Consider the following 16,300-nt stretch of genomic DNA (forward strand, 5'->3'; position numbering starts at 1 on the left):
TGCATTTTTCTTTTTGACTTGCTCGTTTATTTCACAGCCTGCAGTAAGACTCTGTGTCTGCCTCTTCAAGTTACTTCCATTAGTTTATTCTTTTCTTTTGACTTAGTTTAAATGAAAGGTTTTCAACGTTTTGTGGAGCATCTCAAACTACATGGCAGCCGGATAACACCCCGTGTGACACACTTCAATATAGTATAAACTAGTCAAAAAACAAACACAGTAAAATGTGACTGAGGCTGCTTTTTTTTCTGTGGCACTTTCTTTTTAATCTACAAACCCCAAGGAAAAATAAGACACATGTAAGATTCTTATTTTCATTTTCTTTTTGATCCTCCCACATATGATTAAAACGGGACTTTTTAACTCTGGTTTAAAGTACATACTCCTTAATTATTTTTTTTTAAGCTGCTTCATTGAGGTATTGGAGAAAGAAGACGGTCTTGCTGGTTGGTAGGAAATGGAAAATAAACAACAGTCTTCAGTGTTTACATCACTTAGCCGACCCATATATCCACCACAACCTCCTCCCTTCAAGGTTTTGCCTTGCTACAGACAATGTAGTTCAACTTCCAACTTCTTTCCCAGCACATGAGAGTCAATAAGTCACACTGCTGCTGCTAGAGATCCTTGTCAGCTAAATATAAACACAGGTCATTTAAAGTTCATCTCCTTCCTCTTTAACAGAGTGTTACAAACTGTTAATTTCTATAGAAACTGCTCATAACACACACTTAATCCATGCTGTTTGTGTGAACAGGTGAATATGTGTGGGTTGGATTTTTTCTGGGGGGGGCGGCTGCATTGAACATAGTCTCCAAGTCCTTAAAGGAAATGCATGAAGGCTGCCAGTTCTTACTGTCTGTGCCTAAAGTACAGTCATAGTAGCTGTCTGTTTAACAAAACTGACTCATATATAGCCTGTCTGACGGATGTATTGCGCTGGTTACTATATGCAGGCAATAAACATGGAGCAGCAGGTACAAGCATACACACAATGACAGGACAGTTTGTGCATGGTAATATTGGGAGCAGAAATATGGCACTAAATTTTCATAATGTCCCACGTGTAGACACAATAAGGTACGCAATGCGAGCAAATGCAGAACTGTACAAAAAGACAGATATGTTGTATTTGATGCTTTCGACCTGAGATTGCACGCAAAATGGGAAAATAAGCGCTTTGTGTTCGCGCTGTCTTCGGTTTAAGCTGCTGGAGGGAGGAAAAATTAAATTAAACTTTTTAATGTTTTTTTTTTCTTTTACTTTATTTTAAATCAACAGGCTGAAAAATCTCGGGTCACTACTAGCATAACGCTACGTAAACCAGGTGAGCCTTCGTTTGTTATGAAGCGTACTGAAAGTGAGAGAGAGACTTCCAGAACATGAGGACAGCTGCGCTTCCGCCAAGTCAGACTTTGCGACAAGTCGTCAGAAGAAATCGCCGGAGCAGGAGAGAAAGCAGACCGATGGCTAAGGCCGTGTAGCTTTTGTACTGTATCCGAAAACTAGTATAAATTTACTACCCATTTAGTGGAGTTGTGCTATGTCTTCAGGAATGACGGGGCAAACACCGTGAGTGTCTGTTTAGTTTATTAGCACTGAGTAGTCGTTACACAAGCTAACGCCACACTGCAGAGTTCACCGAACAGTAAGCTAGTGTTTGTTAGCTTAATCTGCTAGCTGCCAGCACTACCCTGGCCTGTTAGTAAAAGTTAGATTGCAGGGTGTTATTTGACGCAAAAAAAATAAAAAATCCAACAACATACATGGGCTACTCTGAGTTTATGTGGTCAGTGTACACCAAAACTATATTTCGTTGAAAAAAACTCCTGAAACAGTATCGTAACTTGATAGCTAGCTAGCTTAGCCCTCGGCGTCTGATAGCTTAGCAATGACTAACGCCGTCTTATTTGCTAATATGTTAGGTAACAGCTTCTACCGTTACCAGAATCCACATATTTTACACACGAAAGATTGTTAAAACATTGAAATGCACCGGTATGACAGAGATGTCTAGTTACGCGGAATACGATTGGCTAAAAGAAACAGCTATTCACCACGTTTACTGATGTTTAGCATCATCAGCGAAGTGTTGGGCAATTTTTCTTGTGATATCACAATGTATTAGTGTATCTAAACAGATCGTTATAGCACAGACAAAATGTTGTGCCGATACTTTAAATTCCAATGACTGATTTGGACAGTGGTAATATGGGTGCTCATGTAGTATTTCTCAGGCTGTCCTTAGGTTAAAATACCTAGTCCCCTTTTATTTGACGTCACGGAGTTGTTTTTTGTTTATTTTTATTTTAGGCAAATAATAATAATTATAACTTTATTTGCGTAACACGTATCAAAACAAAGTAAAGTATTTCCCAAGACATAATGGAAAACATTTAGGAAGAAACAAAGATGAAATAGCATTAGGTATAGGACTACTGTCAATAAATAATTTGATAAACTTGGATTGTTATAGGATTTGTTTCTTTTATATTTCTATATTTTCATTTGTATATCTTTTTGTTCAGGTGCCTAACCAGTCGTTGGGATAAGCCAGCCCAGCCTAAACAGAGTGTAGACATACAGCAGCAGAAGAGCAGTGAAAATGCAGCCCACCCTATCTCATTGTCAGGAGTCGTTGCTGGACCGAACAGCACAGTTTCCCAGGCACCAGAAACGGGAGGAAAATCTCCTCAGGGAGGAGTTGAAATGGCTGCAGCAATGGCTGCTAAAATAAATGCTATGTTGATGGCAAAAGGAAAGCTGTTGACTCCTCCACCATTACTTGCAAAGGTGTGCAGTTAGAGAGCTGCTTTGAATAACTGAATCATGTATGTTTTTGTGGTTATTAATGGAATTTAAGTTTTCTGTGTTATTTCATATATTTTAGACTCCTCCAAGTGTGCCTGTGCCAGCTGTTACAGAAGAGATGGTGGTCACTGAAGTCGACATAAATGATGTACCACTCAACTGCAGGGACCTTCTTACTAAAGGCAAAACACAGGAGGAGGTTGGTGGAAAGTGACCATAGCAGTGTTGCATTTAACACTTTTGTCACACTTTAAGAACTTTTAAAACAAGTTGTCTCTTAAAATATCTTTTTTTTTTCCTTTTTTAAAATCTTCTTTTACCTTTTTCAGATTCGACAGTTTAGTGGAGCCATCGTTTCAACAAAGGGTCATTACATGACAGAAGCTGAAAAGGGAATAGCAAGAGGGTATGTGTTTCAAGTCTTAATACTTTGTTTCTGCAAAAGTAGACCCACCCACCCACCCATTTGCATATTGTGTCTTAAGAAAATCTCTACATTAATTATTTACTAGAACAGTGAAGTTCATCTCATAAAAGTAAACAGTTGAGACAAACCTGAATTAATGATTTTTGCAGTGATAAAGAGGAGTGTAAAATGTTGTCCATGACCAATTTTCTTTCCATTTAGACAAAGACCTTTGTATTTGCACGTTCAGGCAAAGACCCAAGAACAAGTCAACAGTAAGTAGCACATTTTATCGGCTTAATATGCTGAGGCTGACATCATCTAATGTAATTCACAAATGTCACTGCGTGTAACAATTGATGTGGCAGATGCTTAAATATCGGTCACTTTTCTTTGCAACATTAGAGGCTGTAATCAGGATAAAGGAGATCATCTCTGAGGATGTGATGAGGACCTCAGCAGCCTCGGGGGGACAGCAGGTGCCTGTAATTCCACCGCTCACTCTCTACCCTCAGCCGCCTCGACCTGTCGTTCCTCCTACTGTGCCACGGATGCCCAATACCACTTCAGTGCCAGCCCAGGGTCATCGACCAGCAGCTCCTCATTTAGGGGTAGGCAGATGATTAAAAATAAAGTCAAATTTGTATGAACTCATCACACCCTAAATATCAATAACTTGATCGTTAATTTTGTTATTTATGTCTCCTGAAGTATTGGACAAAGACAAATAAGCTCTACATTGTAACTAAAGGTTCAAGACTAACAGTGCTTAGTGAGAAAGATTCTGTAATCAGACAGTAAACTGAAGGACACTCAGTAGTAGGATTGTTTATTTGGGTGTATAACAATGGCACATTACTCAAAATCTAAGATTAAGTTAGGGTTATGAAATCTAAAATTAATTATGCAGACTAGGTTATTGGGAGTGGAGGTAAAGAAAGTGAAGCAAGTGGAGACTATGTTGCTTTCACTGATACCTGCCTCCAAAATTAAGGAGCAGAGAGAACGTCCCTGGTCTACAGTGAAAAACCTTGGATTACTGCATCTGCTTACAAAGCACTTCTGCCTAATGTCAAGCATGATTTCACTAAACAGCCAGAAGGTACATGGTATTAGTAAGGTAACCATTTCTTTATTTATCTTCAGAGTTTTGTGCACACAAAGATTTTTGTGGGTCTGGACCAAGCGTTGCCTTCATTCAACGTGAAAGAAAAGGTTGAGGGTCCAGCAGGTTCGTACCTGAGTCACATCCAGGCAGAGACGGGAGCTCGAGTCTTCCTCAGAGGAAAAGGTTCTGGCTACATAGAACAAGCATCGAAACGAGAGTCCTTTGAACCTCTTTATGTCTACATCAGGTATGTTCGTTCTAATTGGAAGAGTCGTTAAATGACATATACACACATTCAGTATGTGCTGTGTGGTTTCAGTGTTAGAGCCTTGCTTGCAGACGAATGGTCGTTTGCTGCATGGCTTTTGCTAGTTTTACTAACCTGATGAACACTGCGCATCTACAGCATATGCTAAATGGTTCAGGTGTAGGCCAGAGTTGTGTCTCTTCAGACCATTGATGTGGGAGACATCCAGAGGCACAGAACTCATCCAAGGAGATTTCTGCTTCTTGAAAAGACAAAACTTTCTGTAAAGACTGCGGAAAAACTGTTTTAATGACGTAAATCCTGTAAATTACCTTTCCTATTGCTATTCCAACAACGTAGCAGCTTATTTTTGTATATTCTGTGCCAGTGAGTTGAGCTAGCACGTATTAAGCACAAGTTTTAAAGGTTATGGCACAGTGTTGGCTACACAGTTGGTCTATGTAATGATAATATGTGGCTTTAGTCCTTTACTAAGTCTGTTACATCCTGTTTAACAATGGACCTTTGTTACAGCCACCCAAATGCAGCTGGATTGGAATCAGCAAAGAAACTCACAGAGAGTCTCCTGGAAACTGTAAGTACACACTGTTATCACTGTAATCGTGTCAGAGGTGATTTATATTGCATGAAAGTCTTACAGGAGGTGTAAGAAGGTGAAGCTACTAAAGTGTATAGTTTTCACTGATACCCACCTCCAAAAGTGAAAGTGGTAGTGTGAACCACCTGATCTCCAGAGATAGGTTTTGAGTGCTCTGCACCTACCCACAAAACTTTCTGATTATAGAGCTGCAGTTTTGTCTGGTTCATTACATCATTTTAATGTTTCTTTCATTCTTTAGGTGAGAGCTGAGCATGCACATATGGTGTCGATATACACAGCCACGGGCTCGACACAGTGTGAGTATTCTTCTTAAGTCTTGTAACTAAACAGGCAAATTCCAACAGGGTGACCAAATGTAAGGTACTGACTAACTTCGTTCTCCTTGTGGTAATTAATCCTCCCGTGACGTCTTTAGTGGCTCAGCAATTGCTTGAAATAGTAGGTCACAGTTGTCAAAACACCCTGTTATCGATCCATGTGATATGTGCTATTAACTCAGGGTTCTATACTTTCATTTCAGCATACGCAGTACATGGATTTCCACCTAATAGCAATTACTCTAGCCAGGGGTCCTGGTATAACTACCCAGCAAATGGGTATGCTGGCGGCTATTCAGCGTATCCAGGAGCCACTGGTTATTGGAGTAAGGCAAATGGTCCCCCAAGTCATTCTAACTTGTCGACAAACCCTCCATCTTCTCAGGCAATGGTTCAGTATCCGGTGTGTCCTAGGAAACCGCATCCCTATCTTGTTCAGGTAATTATAAAAGTCTAAAGCTGCCACTACTTAAAGTTCCCATTTGTTAGTCAGCTGATTTAGTGCTACATTTTTAATTGCTTGTTGGAAGAGCCATCAAAAACTGTGACATCATATAGCTAAAACCACTGAATAGATTAATCAGTTTCCAGTTTCAGTGCAAGTTTACACTAGAAGTGCAATAAGACATGAAAGTCGTCGAGGTCTTTAGGAGGAGTTTTAGTTCTCTTAAAGTCCTTTGGCAGCATCAATGTGTATGTGTTGGTTTTGCCCTACCCAAGGATCCAAGCAGCAGTGAGACAGTGGAGCCTGAAGGATCTTTAAATACCCCCCCTGACTCAGGAAGTCCCAAGCATCAATTCCAGGAGGGGGCTAAGGATGAAAAGGTTAGCTGAAGAGTTAACACCTAAACATATCACTAATAGATAATTCTGCCCATTTTAACATGACCATTACTCACCGATAAACCTGTCTGAATTGCAGCTGATTAGTCCGTCTGGTTTTAAACAGAGAAGCTTCAGGCATCGCTGCTAAACAACCAAAATTGGACAGAATTACACATAATTATAGCTCATGAAATTATTGTATGAAAATATTTGTTTCAGTTAGTTAGTTCAGCATAAATACTGACCGTCTCTTTTGCTTTCTGTTTTCTGAGTTAGTTGTTTACCAAGTTACATAAGTGTTTAAGCTGAAAGTTATTGTCTGTAATACAAATGGCCATCAAACGGAGCTAAGCAGTGTTTTTTGATCACAGACATTAGTTTCATCTGCATCACTCTGAAAATTTTTTTTTAATTAACAATGGTGTCAGAAATATAGGCGATCACTATTGTGCTAATAAAACACCAGCAGTTCCACTCTCCATGTGCATGATCATTTAGAGTCCATGCTGGGTAAAGTATGTGTTAAAGTATGTCCTAACAACATGTTCCAATTAGGAAGATGACATTAGGTTTTTAAGTAATTACTGTTCAGTAAAGATGTGAAAAGTACAACAGGTTTGTTTTGGGTTGTTTTGTTTTTTTTGTTGGTTTTTTTTTTTTTTTGTTTGATTGCATTTGGCCATAACTTTGGCTTAGATGAAAATCGGATCATGTTTTATCAGTGCTCAGTTCAAAAACAAACTTTATTGAAGCTGTAGTGCCTATCATCTCCTATCAAAAGCACTTTGGGTTGTAATTTGTAAGCAGATTTCTCTCTAGTTGCTCCCTACTATAGATCTGCCTTTAAATTCAGATATTTTAAAAAAGAATATTAAAGATTTTAATGCCTTAGTGCATGCAAGAGGTCTGTATTATACAGCGGGGGAAATATTTATTTGATCCTCTGCTTGAATTTGTTAGCTGGCTCACTTAGAAAGAAACGGCATAAAAGTTCTGAAATGATTTACATGTAGATGAGTGAAATGAGTATTTGATCTCAAAGTAGAGCTTGACAGTAGTAAGATGTTTCTTTGTAGTTTGTCACCAGGTTTGCATTGTTGTTTGGTCATGCTCATGATGGTGGACAGGTTTAAATTGAAGTAACTGGACGGGTTTGCTTGATACACATAATGAGTTGAATGAGATCAGGAGTAATTATTTGTAATCTCTGTGCCGCACAGCCTATCTGTGGGATGTGGCTTTTAGGGGATAGTCTATAACTTGAAAAATGTAAATTGGGTCTGTTTTTCCTGGTTTCTCTCCATTACATTGAAACTACCATAAAAATTAGCAACTGTTCATTTCTTTGTAGGTGAGCAAACTTGCTGGATCTTGTTGCAGCCTTAGCTGAGTATGAAAATAACTTGAAACAAATGGGAAGCTCTGAGTGTCTTCCAAGGTTTTCACATGCTAAAATAATTTTCTTTTGAGACAAGCTTTTTCTTTAGAAAGTTTTTAAAAAGCCTTGAATGTTCTGTATTTGTCTTTTTAGCCCTACACCATCTCTCCAGAGGGTCCAGCTCATCAGGAGTCCACCCTTCCTGCGCCCAGTGTTGGCGAGGAGAAAGAAGCAGAAAGGTCTGCTCAAAGATCATTTCCCTTTGTATGTTCTTCGTGAGTCTTGTGTAGCGTAGATATTCACATTTTTCTCTGTTCAGGTTTCTGATGCCTCCCCCGCCACCTCCCTCCGTGGCTCCCGCCGCTGTTGCACGCAAAAGGCCGAGAGATGCCGTGACGGATGATCCAGCGAGTCTGCCCAGCAGCACCGCTTCATTGGGTATGCTGTTCTTTATTTCCTAATACTCTGAGAGCCTGAGTACTCAGATATTTCTTCTGTGGTGTTGTCTGTTACATGAAATGGCATCTCCCCCCCGTGGAGCAATGGGGGAGGAGTGGAGACCTGTGTGAATCCTTCCGCTGGTGAAACTCACTAACATGCTCTTCTTGTATATGTTTTTTGTCTTTCCCTTGTTTTCTCTCTCAACATGTGTCCCTGGACCTGCCTGTTATGGATGTGTGATCTGCTGCCGTTTCATTTGATATCTTCCCTCCCCTGGCTGTGGATCAAACGAACTCAAAAACCACCGCTAATATGGGGCTCCTCAATGGGTTTCCTTTTTGTTTTCTTCTCCTGCTTTGTCTCTCCCCCCCCCTCTCTTTTCTCTTTTTCTCTTACTCATATTTCCCACCTTTCTTCTACTTCTCTCTCTCTCCATTTTTCTTTTTTTCCTTTATTGTGCTCTTGCAGGTGTTCAAGACGAGGTGTGCGGGAAGAAGGCTAAAGTGTTCAGTGATACATCAGGGTTAGTGCCCTACGGAGGGGATTCCTCCGATGAAGAGGAGGAGAGGAGCCGCAGCAGTAAGACAGATAACTCATAACCTCTGCCCCGTCCCATCCCCACTGTCCAGGACATTCATAGACCACATTCAGTAGATCAGCAAGTTTCACAAACTCAAACCACATTCAAGGAAAAGTCCACCCTTGTATCATACACTGTTCTGGCATGTTACACCACATTTACTACAAAGACAAATATATTTGCTGACAACTGCCTTTGCACAAAGCGGAGGAGAGTCCTTTTTATTCTTCAGTTTTTCAGAACAGATGCATTTTTAATTTTAGCTCTGTAAGGATCTTGAAGACAGTTATTTGAAAGTTTGTGTACCCCTTTTACTATTGACATACCTTATAAATCAGGTAGCCAAGCTTGAAAGCCCATCGGTCTTTATACAGCAGTCGTAACATGCTTTAAAAAAAGGACACGTGGAAATAAGGGGGGGGGGATTTTTATTTTTTTTATAAATTTTCCAGAATGCCTTTTTTTTTTCTTTTTCTTTTTTTTTTTTTTCATAAATATATATAACCCCTTGACACCAGGCATGTGAACCCGCTGGTTAAGGTGAGGGTGAGCATATTTAAACTTTTTGCTGCCTGTGTAGAAAATGTAAATATAGAAGTCTAGATGCGAACTATTTCAGTGTCAGTGTGGGTTTATTTTAAAATGTCACACCTCTTTGGGCTACATTTGTGGGGGGGGGGGTTTATTTACATCTTATTTTTTTATGAAATAGTGATCTGATTGCAAATTCAAACATCATCAGTAGCCACTTTATACAGTGTGTGGAAGTATTCTGGGTGGACTTTCCTTCTACATATGTGAATAGAGCTGTATTATAATTTAAATTGGGGGTTTTTTTTCCCCCCTTCATTTTTTTCTCCAATGCATTTTTTTGGTGGGGGCGCAAAGAAAAAACAGCTCCTTATTTCCTCCTTTGGACTTAAACACTCAAGTCTGCTGCAGTCAAAGGTGGTTTAAATATTGTACAATCTAGTGAAACCTTTTCTTATCTTGGAAAATGGTGTATGCCTGTTCCCATGGAATACTATAATAAAAGCATTTGAAAGCAGTGTGTTATCTTCAGTGAGAAAGTTCAGTTTTTAATGGAGGTTGGCGTTACAAACATTGGTTTTGTTCGATGTCACCGAGCACTTTGGTAAGTATTAAAGACGATAATTGTTTTGGCCTTGTTGCCTGGGTTTTTATTTCATGTTGATACTGTCAGATGAATGCGTATTCGGGAGCTTCTATGCCGTTGTGCACAGTAAGCGCTCCCGGGTTGTCCAGGCTAAAGCAGGGGTGGACGTAATTTCGGAAGTGACAGTGGAAGGTGTGCAGGTGTTGTTCCAGATTTACGTTAAAGAAAGACAGAGTCCCTCTGTCATAGTCAAGCGCCACTCCAATCCTTACGGGGTTCACGGTGATCCTCAAGTCAGGACTCCAGCCGTTGTGTAGAAACTCGTATTTATGCCTATCAAAAAGAGAAGCGTTATTGAGTGTGTCAAAAAGCAATTTTATTCATACTGTTGATGATTTTCCCGCTCTGTCAGCCATTAGGGAAAGCAGATGCTGAATAATGAGCCAACAGCAGGATTTCAAATGGCTGCAGCTTAAAGAAAATGAAAAATGTGCTTGTTAAATTGTGCGTAGGCAGAATCAACAAGAAGATGCCCACAATGGGAGCCATATTCAGGGCTCGTGTGATATGCTGCTGCGAATGACTCGCTAAATGTGATAATTCATCTGTCCTGCTTTGTTCCAAGAAGAGTTGCCATAGAAACTATTATAAAGTAACAGATATTCAGCTGTGGGCTTTTCTCCCTTCAATGGGCTTAGTTTCACACAGAACGGATGCACTTTTTTTTTTTTTTTTTTTTTTTGCTTAGGAAAGGGAAAATTTCTGAATGCTAAAAATAAAGTCTTGGCCCAGTTTCTGAGAACTGCAATAGTAGGCCCTCAGAGGATCAGCATGTTAATTCTGCTATCAGATTGGTGAAAAAGTCTGCATCTATTAGGTCTGTGTAATCCTGTGAAAATGTCTGCTCCTTTTCAGGGAACAAGTATATTTAAGAAAAATGACTGAGCAGAAAACCAAAGCTACTATAGCACTTGTCTTGAAAACTGTCAGTATAATTAAAGAGATTTCTTCAGACGCTGTTCAAACTGAGATGATTAAGATGAAATATATGGGGACTTTGTTACAACAATCAGATACGAGTATTTTGCGGTTCAGCAGTTGTGCTTTTGTATATTTGCTAAACAGTCGTTCACAGGCATAGTTTACCTGTAGGATCCCTGGTGTGCAGTTATTTTGGGCGAGTACTAATGTGTATAAAGAGTACTGACAGGACATCACAGGGTGTTCAGCAGTGAAGCTGATGAAAGGACCCTGGCTGGTACTGACTGCTACCTGGATGGACTCAGGATGTGTCTCATACACCACGAGGTACTGTTGGCCCCAAGGTACGAGTTCCTCTCTGTGTTCTCATAGGCAACTCCGATCCGGAACTCTGTCCCATCATCCACCTCAACTTCCCAGTAATGCCTGCTTCGCACTGGAATCAGATCCCCGAGGACAGCTACACATCTGTAAAGACACTGATATTTAAACATCTGCAAGTGTACAGAGTCATCTTTACAAGTCAAGGTTCCCATTATTCGCACCTGGTAAAGGTGTTGTCATCTAAGGCCATGGCACTTATTGGAAGTTCTTCATCGCCATAAAAGATTGTGAAGCCGTCTTCAGAGATGGACAGGCAAGGATGGGCAGTGTCCTCCAGGAGATAGAAAAACGTACCTGCACAGGTAAATGGATGTTTGATTGCAAAGACTCTGCCTGAATCCATGTATGTAGTAAGCAGGTATATTTATTTAAGCTACGGCTTAAACACAGGACATCAGATTGATTTATTCTAACCGTGTAACCTCTGTTTATACAAGGCTAACAATAAATAAACTTATATGCTCTTTCTGAGTGAAAGGAGTCTCAAACATGATGGGGATGATCACCAAGTAGATGCTTAAAGTTACAAACAGACATAACTGTTCTGCTTTAAACGATAAGGTCCATACCGCCTATGAGTGAGCCAAAAGCATAATGAAAATGCTGATCCCAGTTGTTTCTCACCTGTAGTGGTGATAGTAATTGGTTCACTCCTGTCACTGGGCCCTCCGATGTTGACCGCTCTCACACAGATGAGGTAACGTCGTCCTGGCTGCAGCTGGATCAGACACTGACAGGTGGGCACTGCTACAATAGACCTGGGGTTGTAATTGAGACATGAGGGTCACGCGTCTTCCTTTAAATGTATAGTAAATGCAGAACAGTGACCACTTTGTGAACTGTATTTTATTGAGTATGGTTACCAAAACACAAATCACTGAAAGATCACCTTGAAATTCTGGCGGTTAAATAGAAACTTATATTTGTATATACTGATAATTGAAAAATTTCTTTAGATTAAGTCTACCTTGAAAAAAAAAATCATAATAAAAAGATAGTTTACTGCACAGATAAATGTTTAAAGTGTTCTCCAGAGCGACTGGATAAGAAATGAAAATGACCCCAAATGTGGGCACAGCATTCTAGCTGAGGCCAACAGCACTGCAAGGGCTGAAGCTAAGAATAGATTTTCTAGGACAGAGTGCATCTTGATTCAGCAGCTCTATATCCATGGGACCTCAAAAAAACAAAACTTCCCAGGCAAGCACTAACACCAGCTTGTTTATTTTGAAGCAAAAGCCTTATCAAAGGAAAAAGCCAGTCCACCCTAATATCACGGGTTACTGCGTCTTTGAAGCTCTGTGTTTCCAGTGAAGCGCTTCTATTTTTACCGAGCTATTTTAACTTTAACTCTAGGCGCGGCCTTTTCAAAGTGACAGATTTCAAGGAGAGAGCACGGTTAAATTTTGAGCTTGCCGAATCGGTCTCGTTAATAACACCTCTTACTCGGTAATGCTGCTCTCTGTGCCATCTGCACCCATCTCCCTGAGCTCCACCGTGTAGGAGTCTACGGGGTTGGTGTTTCCTGACTCCCAGCGGATCAGAGCAGCCTCTGGACAGCTACTGCACTCCCTCTGCTTAATCACTGGAGGTGATGGCACTAGGGGAGAAAGAATTTAGACTTTTATTCCCACCGACACGCCACTCTGGAGTGATTGCAAAGCTGAGGAGCAGAACAATTATTATTTTAAACTGCCACAAGTTTAAGAACTCCTCACGTAGTTGGAGAGTGACATTTGTTACCCGTCATGTATAAGGCCTTCTCGCTGGCTGGGCTGATGCCTGTGGTATTGGTAGCCGTCACCCAGAGCTCGTACTGAGCATTGGGCAGCAAATCTGCAACAGTGCAGTGCGTCTCCTTCAACGTTACCTTGCTCACTTAAAAAACAAAAAGATGAGCACACCTTTAGATCACAATATTTTCAGAGAGATCAGTAGATACAAGTTGAGCAGCAGATGGTAACATTATGCACATCTGTGCACATCAGATGTGCACATGCAGTGCACATCTGCAGGCAGCGTCTCTGGTTTATACCCTGCGGTGTGAAGGCGCTGTCTGCTGGTGTATCCTCCAGCACCGGCCTGTAGTAAAGCTCATAGTACTCCACCGTGTCATCAGAGAACAAGCTCCAGCACACACGCAGGGATGTCTGAGTGGCAGAGTTGGGCATCTGGGGATTGATTACTGGGGCAGATGGAGCTGGGGGTTGTTTGACAGAGATTCACTGTAAATTCAGCACAGTTATCAAGAAGTCTTTTTAAAGTACAAAAATCTAAATGTTAAGACAGCTCTGTTCTGATTGAAGCTCAACACTGACACCTCTGTGTGATTCCTATTATTAGGATTCTCATTTTCAGTGGCGCAAGAGACGGTGTGTTCCTAGATTTGTATTTTTCAAGTGACAGAGAAGGAGGCGGAAAGTGAACCAGAGGAGGCGATTTGTAGATTAAGACCTGGAACAATGTTGATCGAGTCCATCATGGTTTTGACATCTGACAGGTCAGCGAGCGGTGTGTTGAATTCAAGACATGTAGACAGCGTGAGGTCAACCTCGTCTTTGGCAAACTCCTCGATTCTAGTGTGGTACAGAACAAAAAAAAGCCCTGATTTTAAAAAAGTGTGCAGTGCATTATCAGGCTAATGATTACTTACAATGTTCAAAGTTTGACCATAAAATAAATACTTTACGTGCTTTTCATCGAGCATGCAAGCATGTTTTGTACAGTGGATGGAGTTTGTGCAGCAGAGTTGTGTCTGTGGGTTGTGCCCATGAATGAATATGAATGATTGAAGTCTGAAGAAATAAGACATATTGTCAGTTTAACAGCATTTGTCGCAACTCAGCCAACACAACCATATTGAGATGCCGTCCCACAGCAGTGTGTGACCAAGCTGGTGACCAGCATGAGGAGGAGGTGCCAGGCTGTTGTGGCTGTGTGTGGATCTTCCACGTGCTACTCAGGGCCCTGTTTGTTAAATTAATAAATTGTTTCTTCAGACTTTAATCATCCAGTCCAATAAACTACACCAAACAAGAGTCAGTAGCAGAATAAGCTGACTGGTATTGGGAGAGGAAATTTGGCAAGTGTTTCAAGGGTGCGACCCACATACTCAACTCTGCTGCTCAGCCCACAAATGCATTTTCCCTAATAAACGTGGCTACATTTAAGGGGAAATAAACAGGCTTTCCAACGTATAGGTTTAATGGCAGGAAGTAACCTTACAAAAAAAATAAATAAATAAAATAGTTAGCACAAAAAGTAAGGAAATTTGTATTGGGTTAAGTTCAGTAAGTGGACCTTCAGCTGGGATTTTAAAATATATCAAATTAAATAAAACTAAAGTCTGAAACTAAAGGGAAGACAAATCTCACATGTTATTAATGCTCAGTCTCTTAATATCACACCTGCAGTGTCACACCGTGCAGACTCACTGTGCAGCCTCATGCTTACCTTTTAATTGTGGGCATAACTGTCTGTCAATAAAATCCAAAAAAATCATTTCAATAGCTAAATGAATAAATGCTAATCAATGCTTCATATCCACAATTGCATTAGCTGGCCATGTTTTATTTATTTATTTATTTTTTGGGGCCATCTGCAAATATGATCCAGTGGAGTCATTTATCACCTTCAAGAAAAGCCTCTTGTCCTGGCTGCGGTAGACCTCCTGCGCTGTCTCGATGAGCTCCTTGGAGGCATCGAGTGCCTGACCGCAGGCCAGCAGCTGACCGTACAGGGCTTCCAGCTTACCCTTCTTCTCCTCCTCCAACCTTGCCGCGCTCTCATCCTGTCGCTGAGACAGCGTCTGCAGCACGTCATTGTAGTGCTGCTCCAAGTGCTGCTCTTGACGGCCAAAATTCTCCTGTACGTGCAATAATATGAGAGAGTTAGAGGGTAACACATTTGTTGTACAGGAAAGAACAAAGAAAAAAAGAACAATTTGATGTAATAAAATAAGCTTGTGATGACTTTATTACTGTCTATGAGTAAAAAAAGAAAAAAGCATCTCTGCATATTCACATGATAATAAAACAGTAAAATTATGTTAAAACAAAGGAGATCAGACTGGACGTTTGAGTAGTACCTCCACTGTAAGGAAGATCTCTTCCAGATGACCAGCAAAGCTCTCCATCTCTGCAACCTTCTCTTGCAGCTGATCGCGAATCAAGATGATCTCCCCCTGAAAGCAGTCATAACGCAAGCTTGAGCTCTTTTCACATTTAATTCAAACCTGCAACACAGACTACAATGAGGGGTAACAGTTAAGAGTTTATGTTGCTGTTTACTATGAGTGTATCTTAATCAGATGTTTCCCCTCACCCAGCTATTCATTTTACTCTTCTGTATTGTGCTGCCATTCACACTGGCGTTCTCTCAGAGAAGTGATTCAATGCAGTGAGACGACTGAGAGGTAGTTAGTTAGTGTCCTCACCTCAGTTTCTCCCTCCTTAAAAGCATCCTCCTCACCATCACTTCCATCTTCTGCTCCAGTGAGAGATGGAGGTGAGCCTACATTGTAGGTCTCCATAGCAGTAGACTCTCTGCTTAACTCCTGGAGCTCGGCTTCCTCTGCAATCACACCCAGCCTGCCTCCTCTGATCTCATACAAGTCCATGATGACAAGGACTCAGGGGAGGACTGAGGCTTAAGTACCCGTTAGTGTTCTGAAACTGCATCGGAGGAGAATTTAACAAAGCAGAACTGCTATAGTGAGCAAACAGCTGATAACAAATTTACCTGTAAAATTAAGGGAGCCGTTTGGTTCTTAAACAACCTTTTCAGGCCAGCAGCAGTATCCGGCAGGACAGCAGTGACAGAAATAGATGGCGACTGTGTTTGCTCACATTTCACAGGCATGCCAAACATCTACGCCGGAAGTTCGTTATTCATGAAATAGATCCATTAAACGTGATCGAAAGTCTGCAGAGGTCTGAGATTTGCTGACATTGTAATGGAACAACAACTAAAAGTTAAATCCTTTAATTTTTAGGAGTTGGAAATCCCCGAACATGTGATTTAAAGGTCAAAGTTAAAGACCGTACCAGAGGCTTATGGTGCATTCAAGGTTCCTCGTAAACTT

The 16,300-nt window shown here is 40.8% G+C and overlaps 2 protein-coding genes across 5 annotated transcripts; one reads left to right on the top strand and one right to left on the bottom strand.

Moving 5' to 3' along the window:
• Positions 1-1,426: 1,426 nt before the first annotated feature.
• Positions 1,427-9,771, top strand: LOC134627042 (KH homology domain-containing protein 4-like). Its single transcript, XM_063472964.1, has 14 exons — positions 1,427-1,572; positions 2,529-2,793; positions 2,891-3,010; positions 3,141-3,217; positions 3,440-3,492; positions 3,623-3,828; positions 4,364-4,572; positions 5,107-5,167; positions 5,433-5,490; positions 5,715-5,950; positions 6,232-6,336; positions 7,868-7,953; positions 8,034-8,152; positions 8,624-9,771. The coding sequence occupies exons 1-14, from the start codon at positions 1,544-1,546 to the stop codon at positions 8,752-8,754; spliced, it is 1,755 nt and encodes a 584-aa protein (XP_063329034.1). The 5' UTR covers positions 1,427-1,543; the 3' UTR covers positions 8,755-9,771.
• LOC134627015 (fibronectin type III and SPRY domain-containing protein 2) lies at positions 9,367-16,193 on the bottom strand. Of its 4 annotated transcripts, none has more exons than XM_063472952.1 (13): positions 15,995-16,193; positions 15,653-15,890; positions 15,305-15,400; positions 14,849-15,082; positions 14,671-14,693; positions 13,672-13,793; positions 13,253-13,417; positions 12,961-13,095; positions 12,664-12,817; positions 11,842-11,975; positions 11,379-11,511; positions 11,125-11,301; positions 9,367-10,185 (listed from the first exon to the last, which is right to left on the bottom strand). In XM_063472952.1, the coding sequence occupies exons 2-13, from the start codon at positions 15,833-15,835 to the stop codon at positions 9,936-9,938; spliced, it is 1,806 nt and encodes a 601-aa protein (XP_063329022.1). In that variant the 5' UTR covers positions 15,836-15,890; positions 15,995-16,193; the 3' UTR covers positions 9,367-9,935. The 4 variants fall into 4 exon arrangements, with proteins under 4 accessions (XP_063329022.1, XP_063329013.1, XP_063329006.1 ...); XM_063472943.1 differs by having other exon boundaries at positions 15,653-15,858; positions 15,958-16,193; XM_063472936.1 differs by having other exon boundaries at positions 15,653-15,864; positions 15,958-16,193.
• Between the last annotated feature and the right edge of the window lie 107 nt (positions 16,194-16,300).

The sequence above is a fragment of the Pelmatolapia mariae genome, linkage group LG1, assembly GCF_036321145.2.
Source record: "Pelmatolapia mariae isolate MD_Pm_ZW linkage group LG1, Pm_UMD_F_2, whole genome shotgun sequence".
NCBI classification, from domain to species: Eukaryota; Metazoa; Chordata; class Actinopteri; order Cichliformes; family Cichlidae; genus Pelmatolapia; species Pelmatolapia mariae.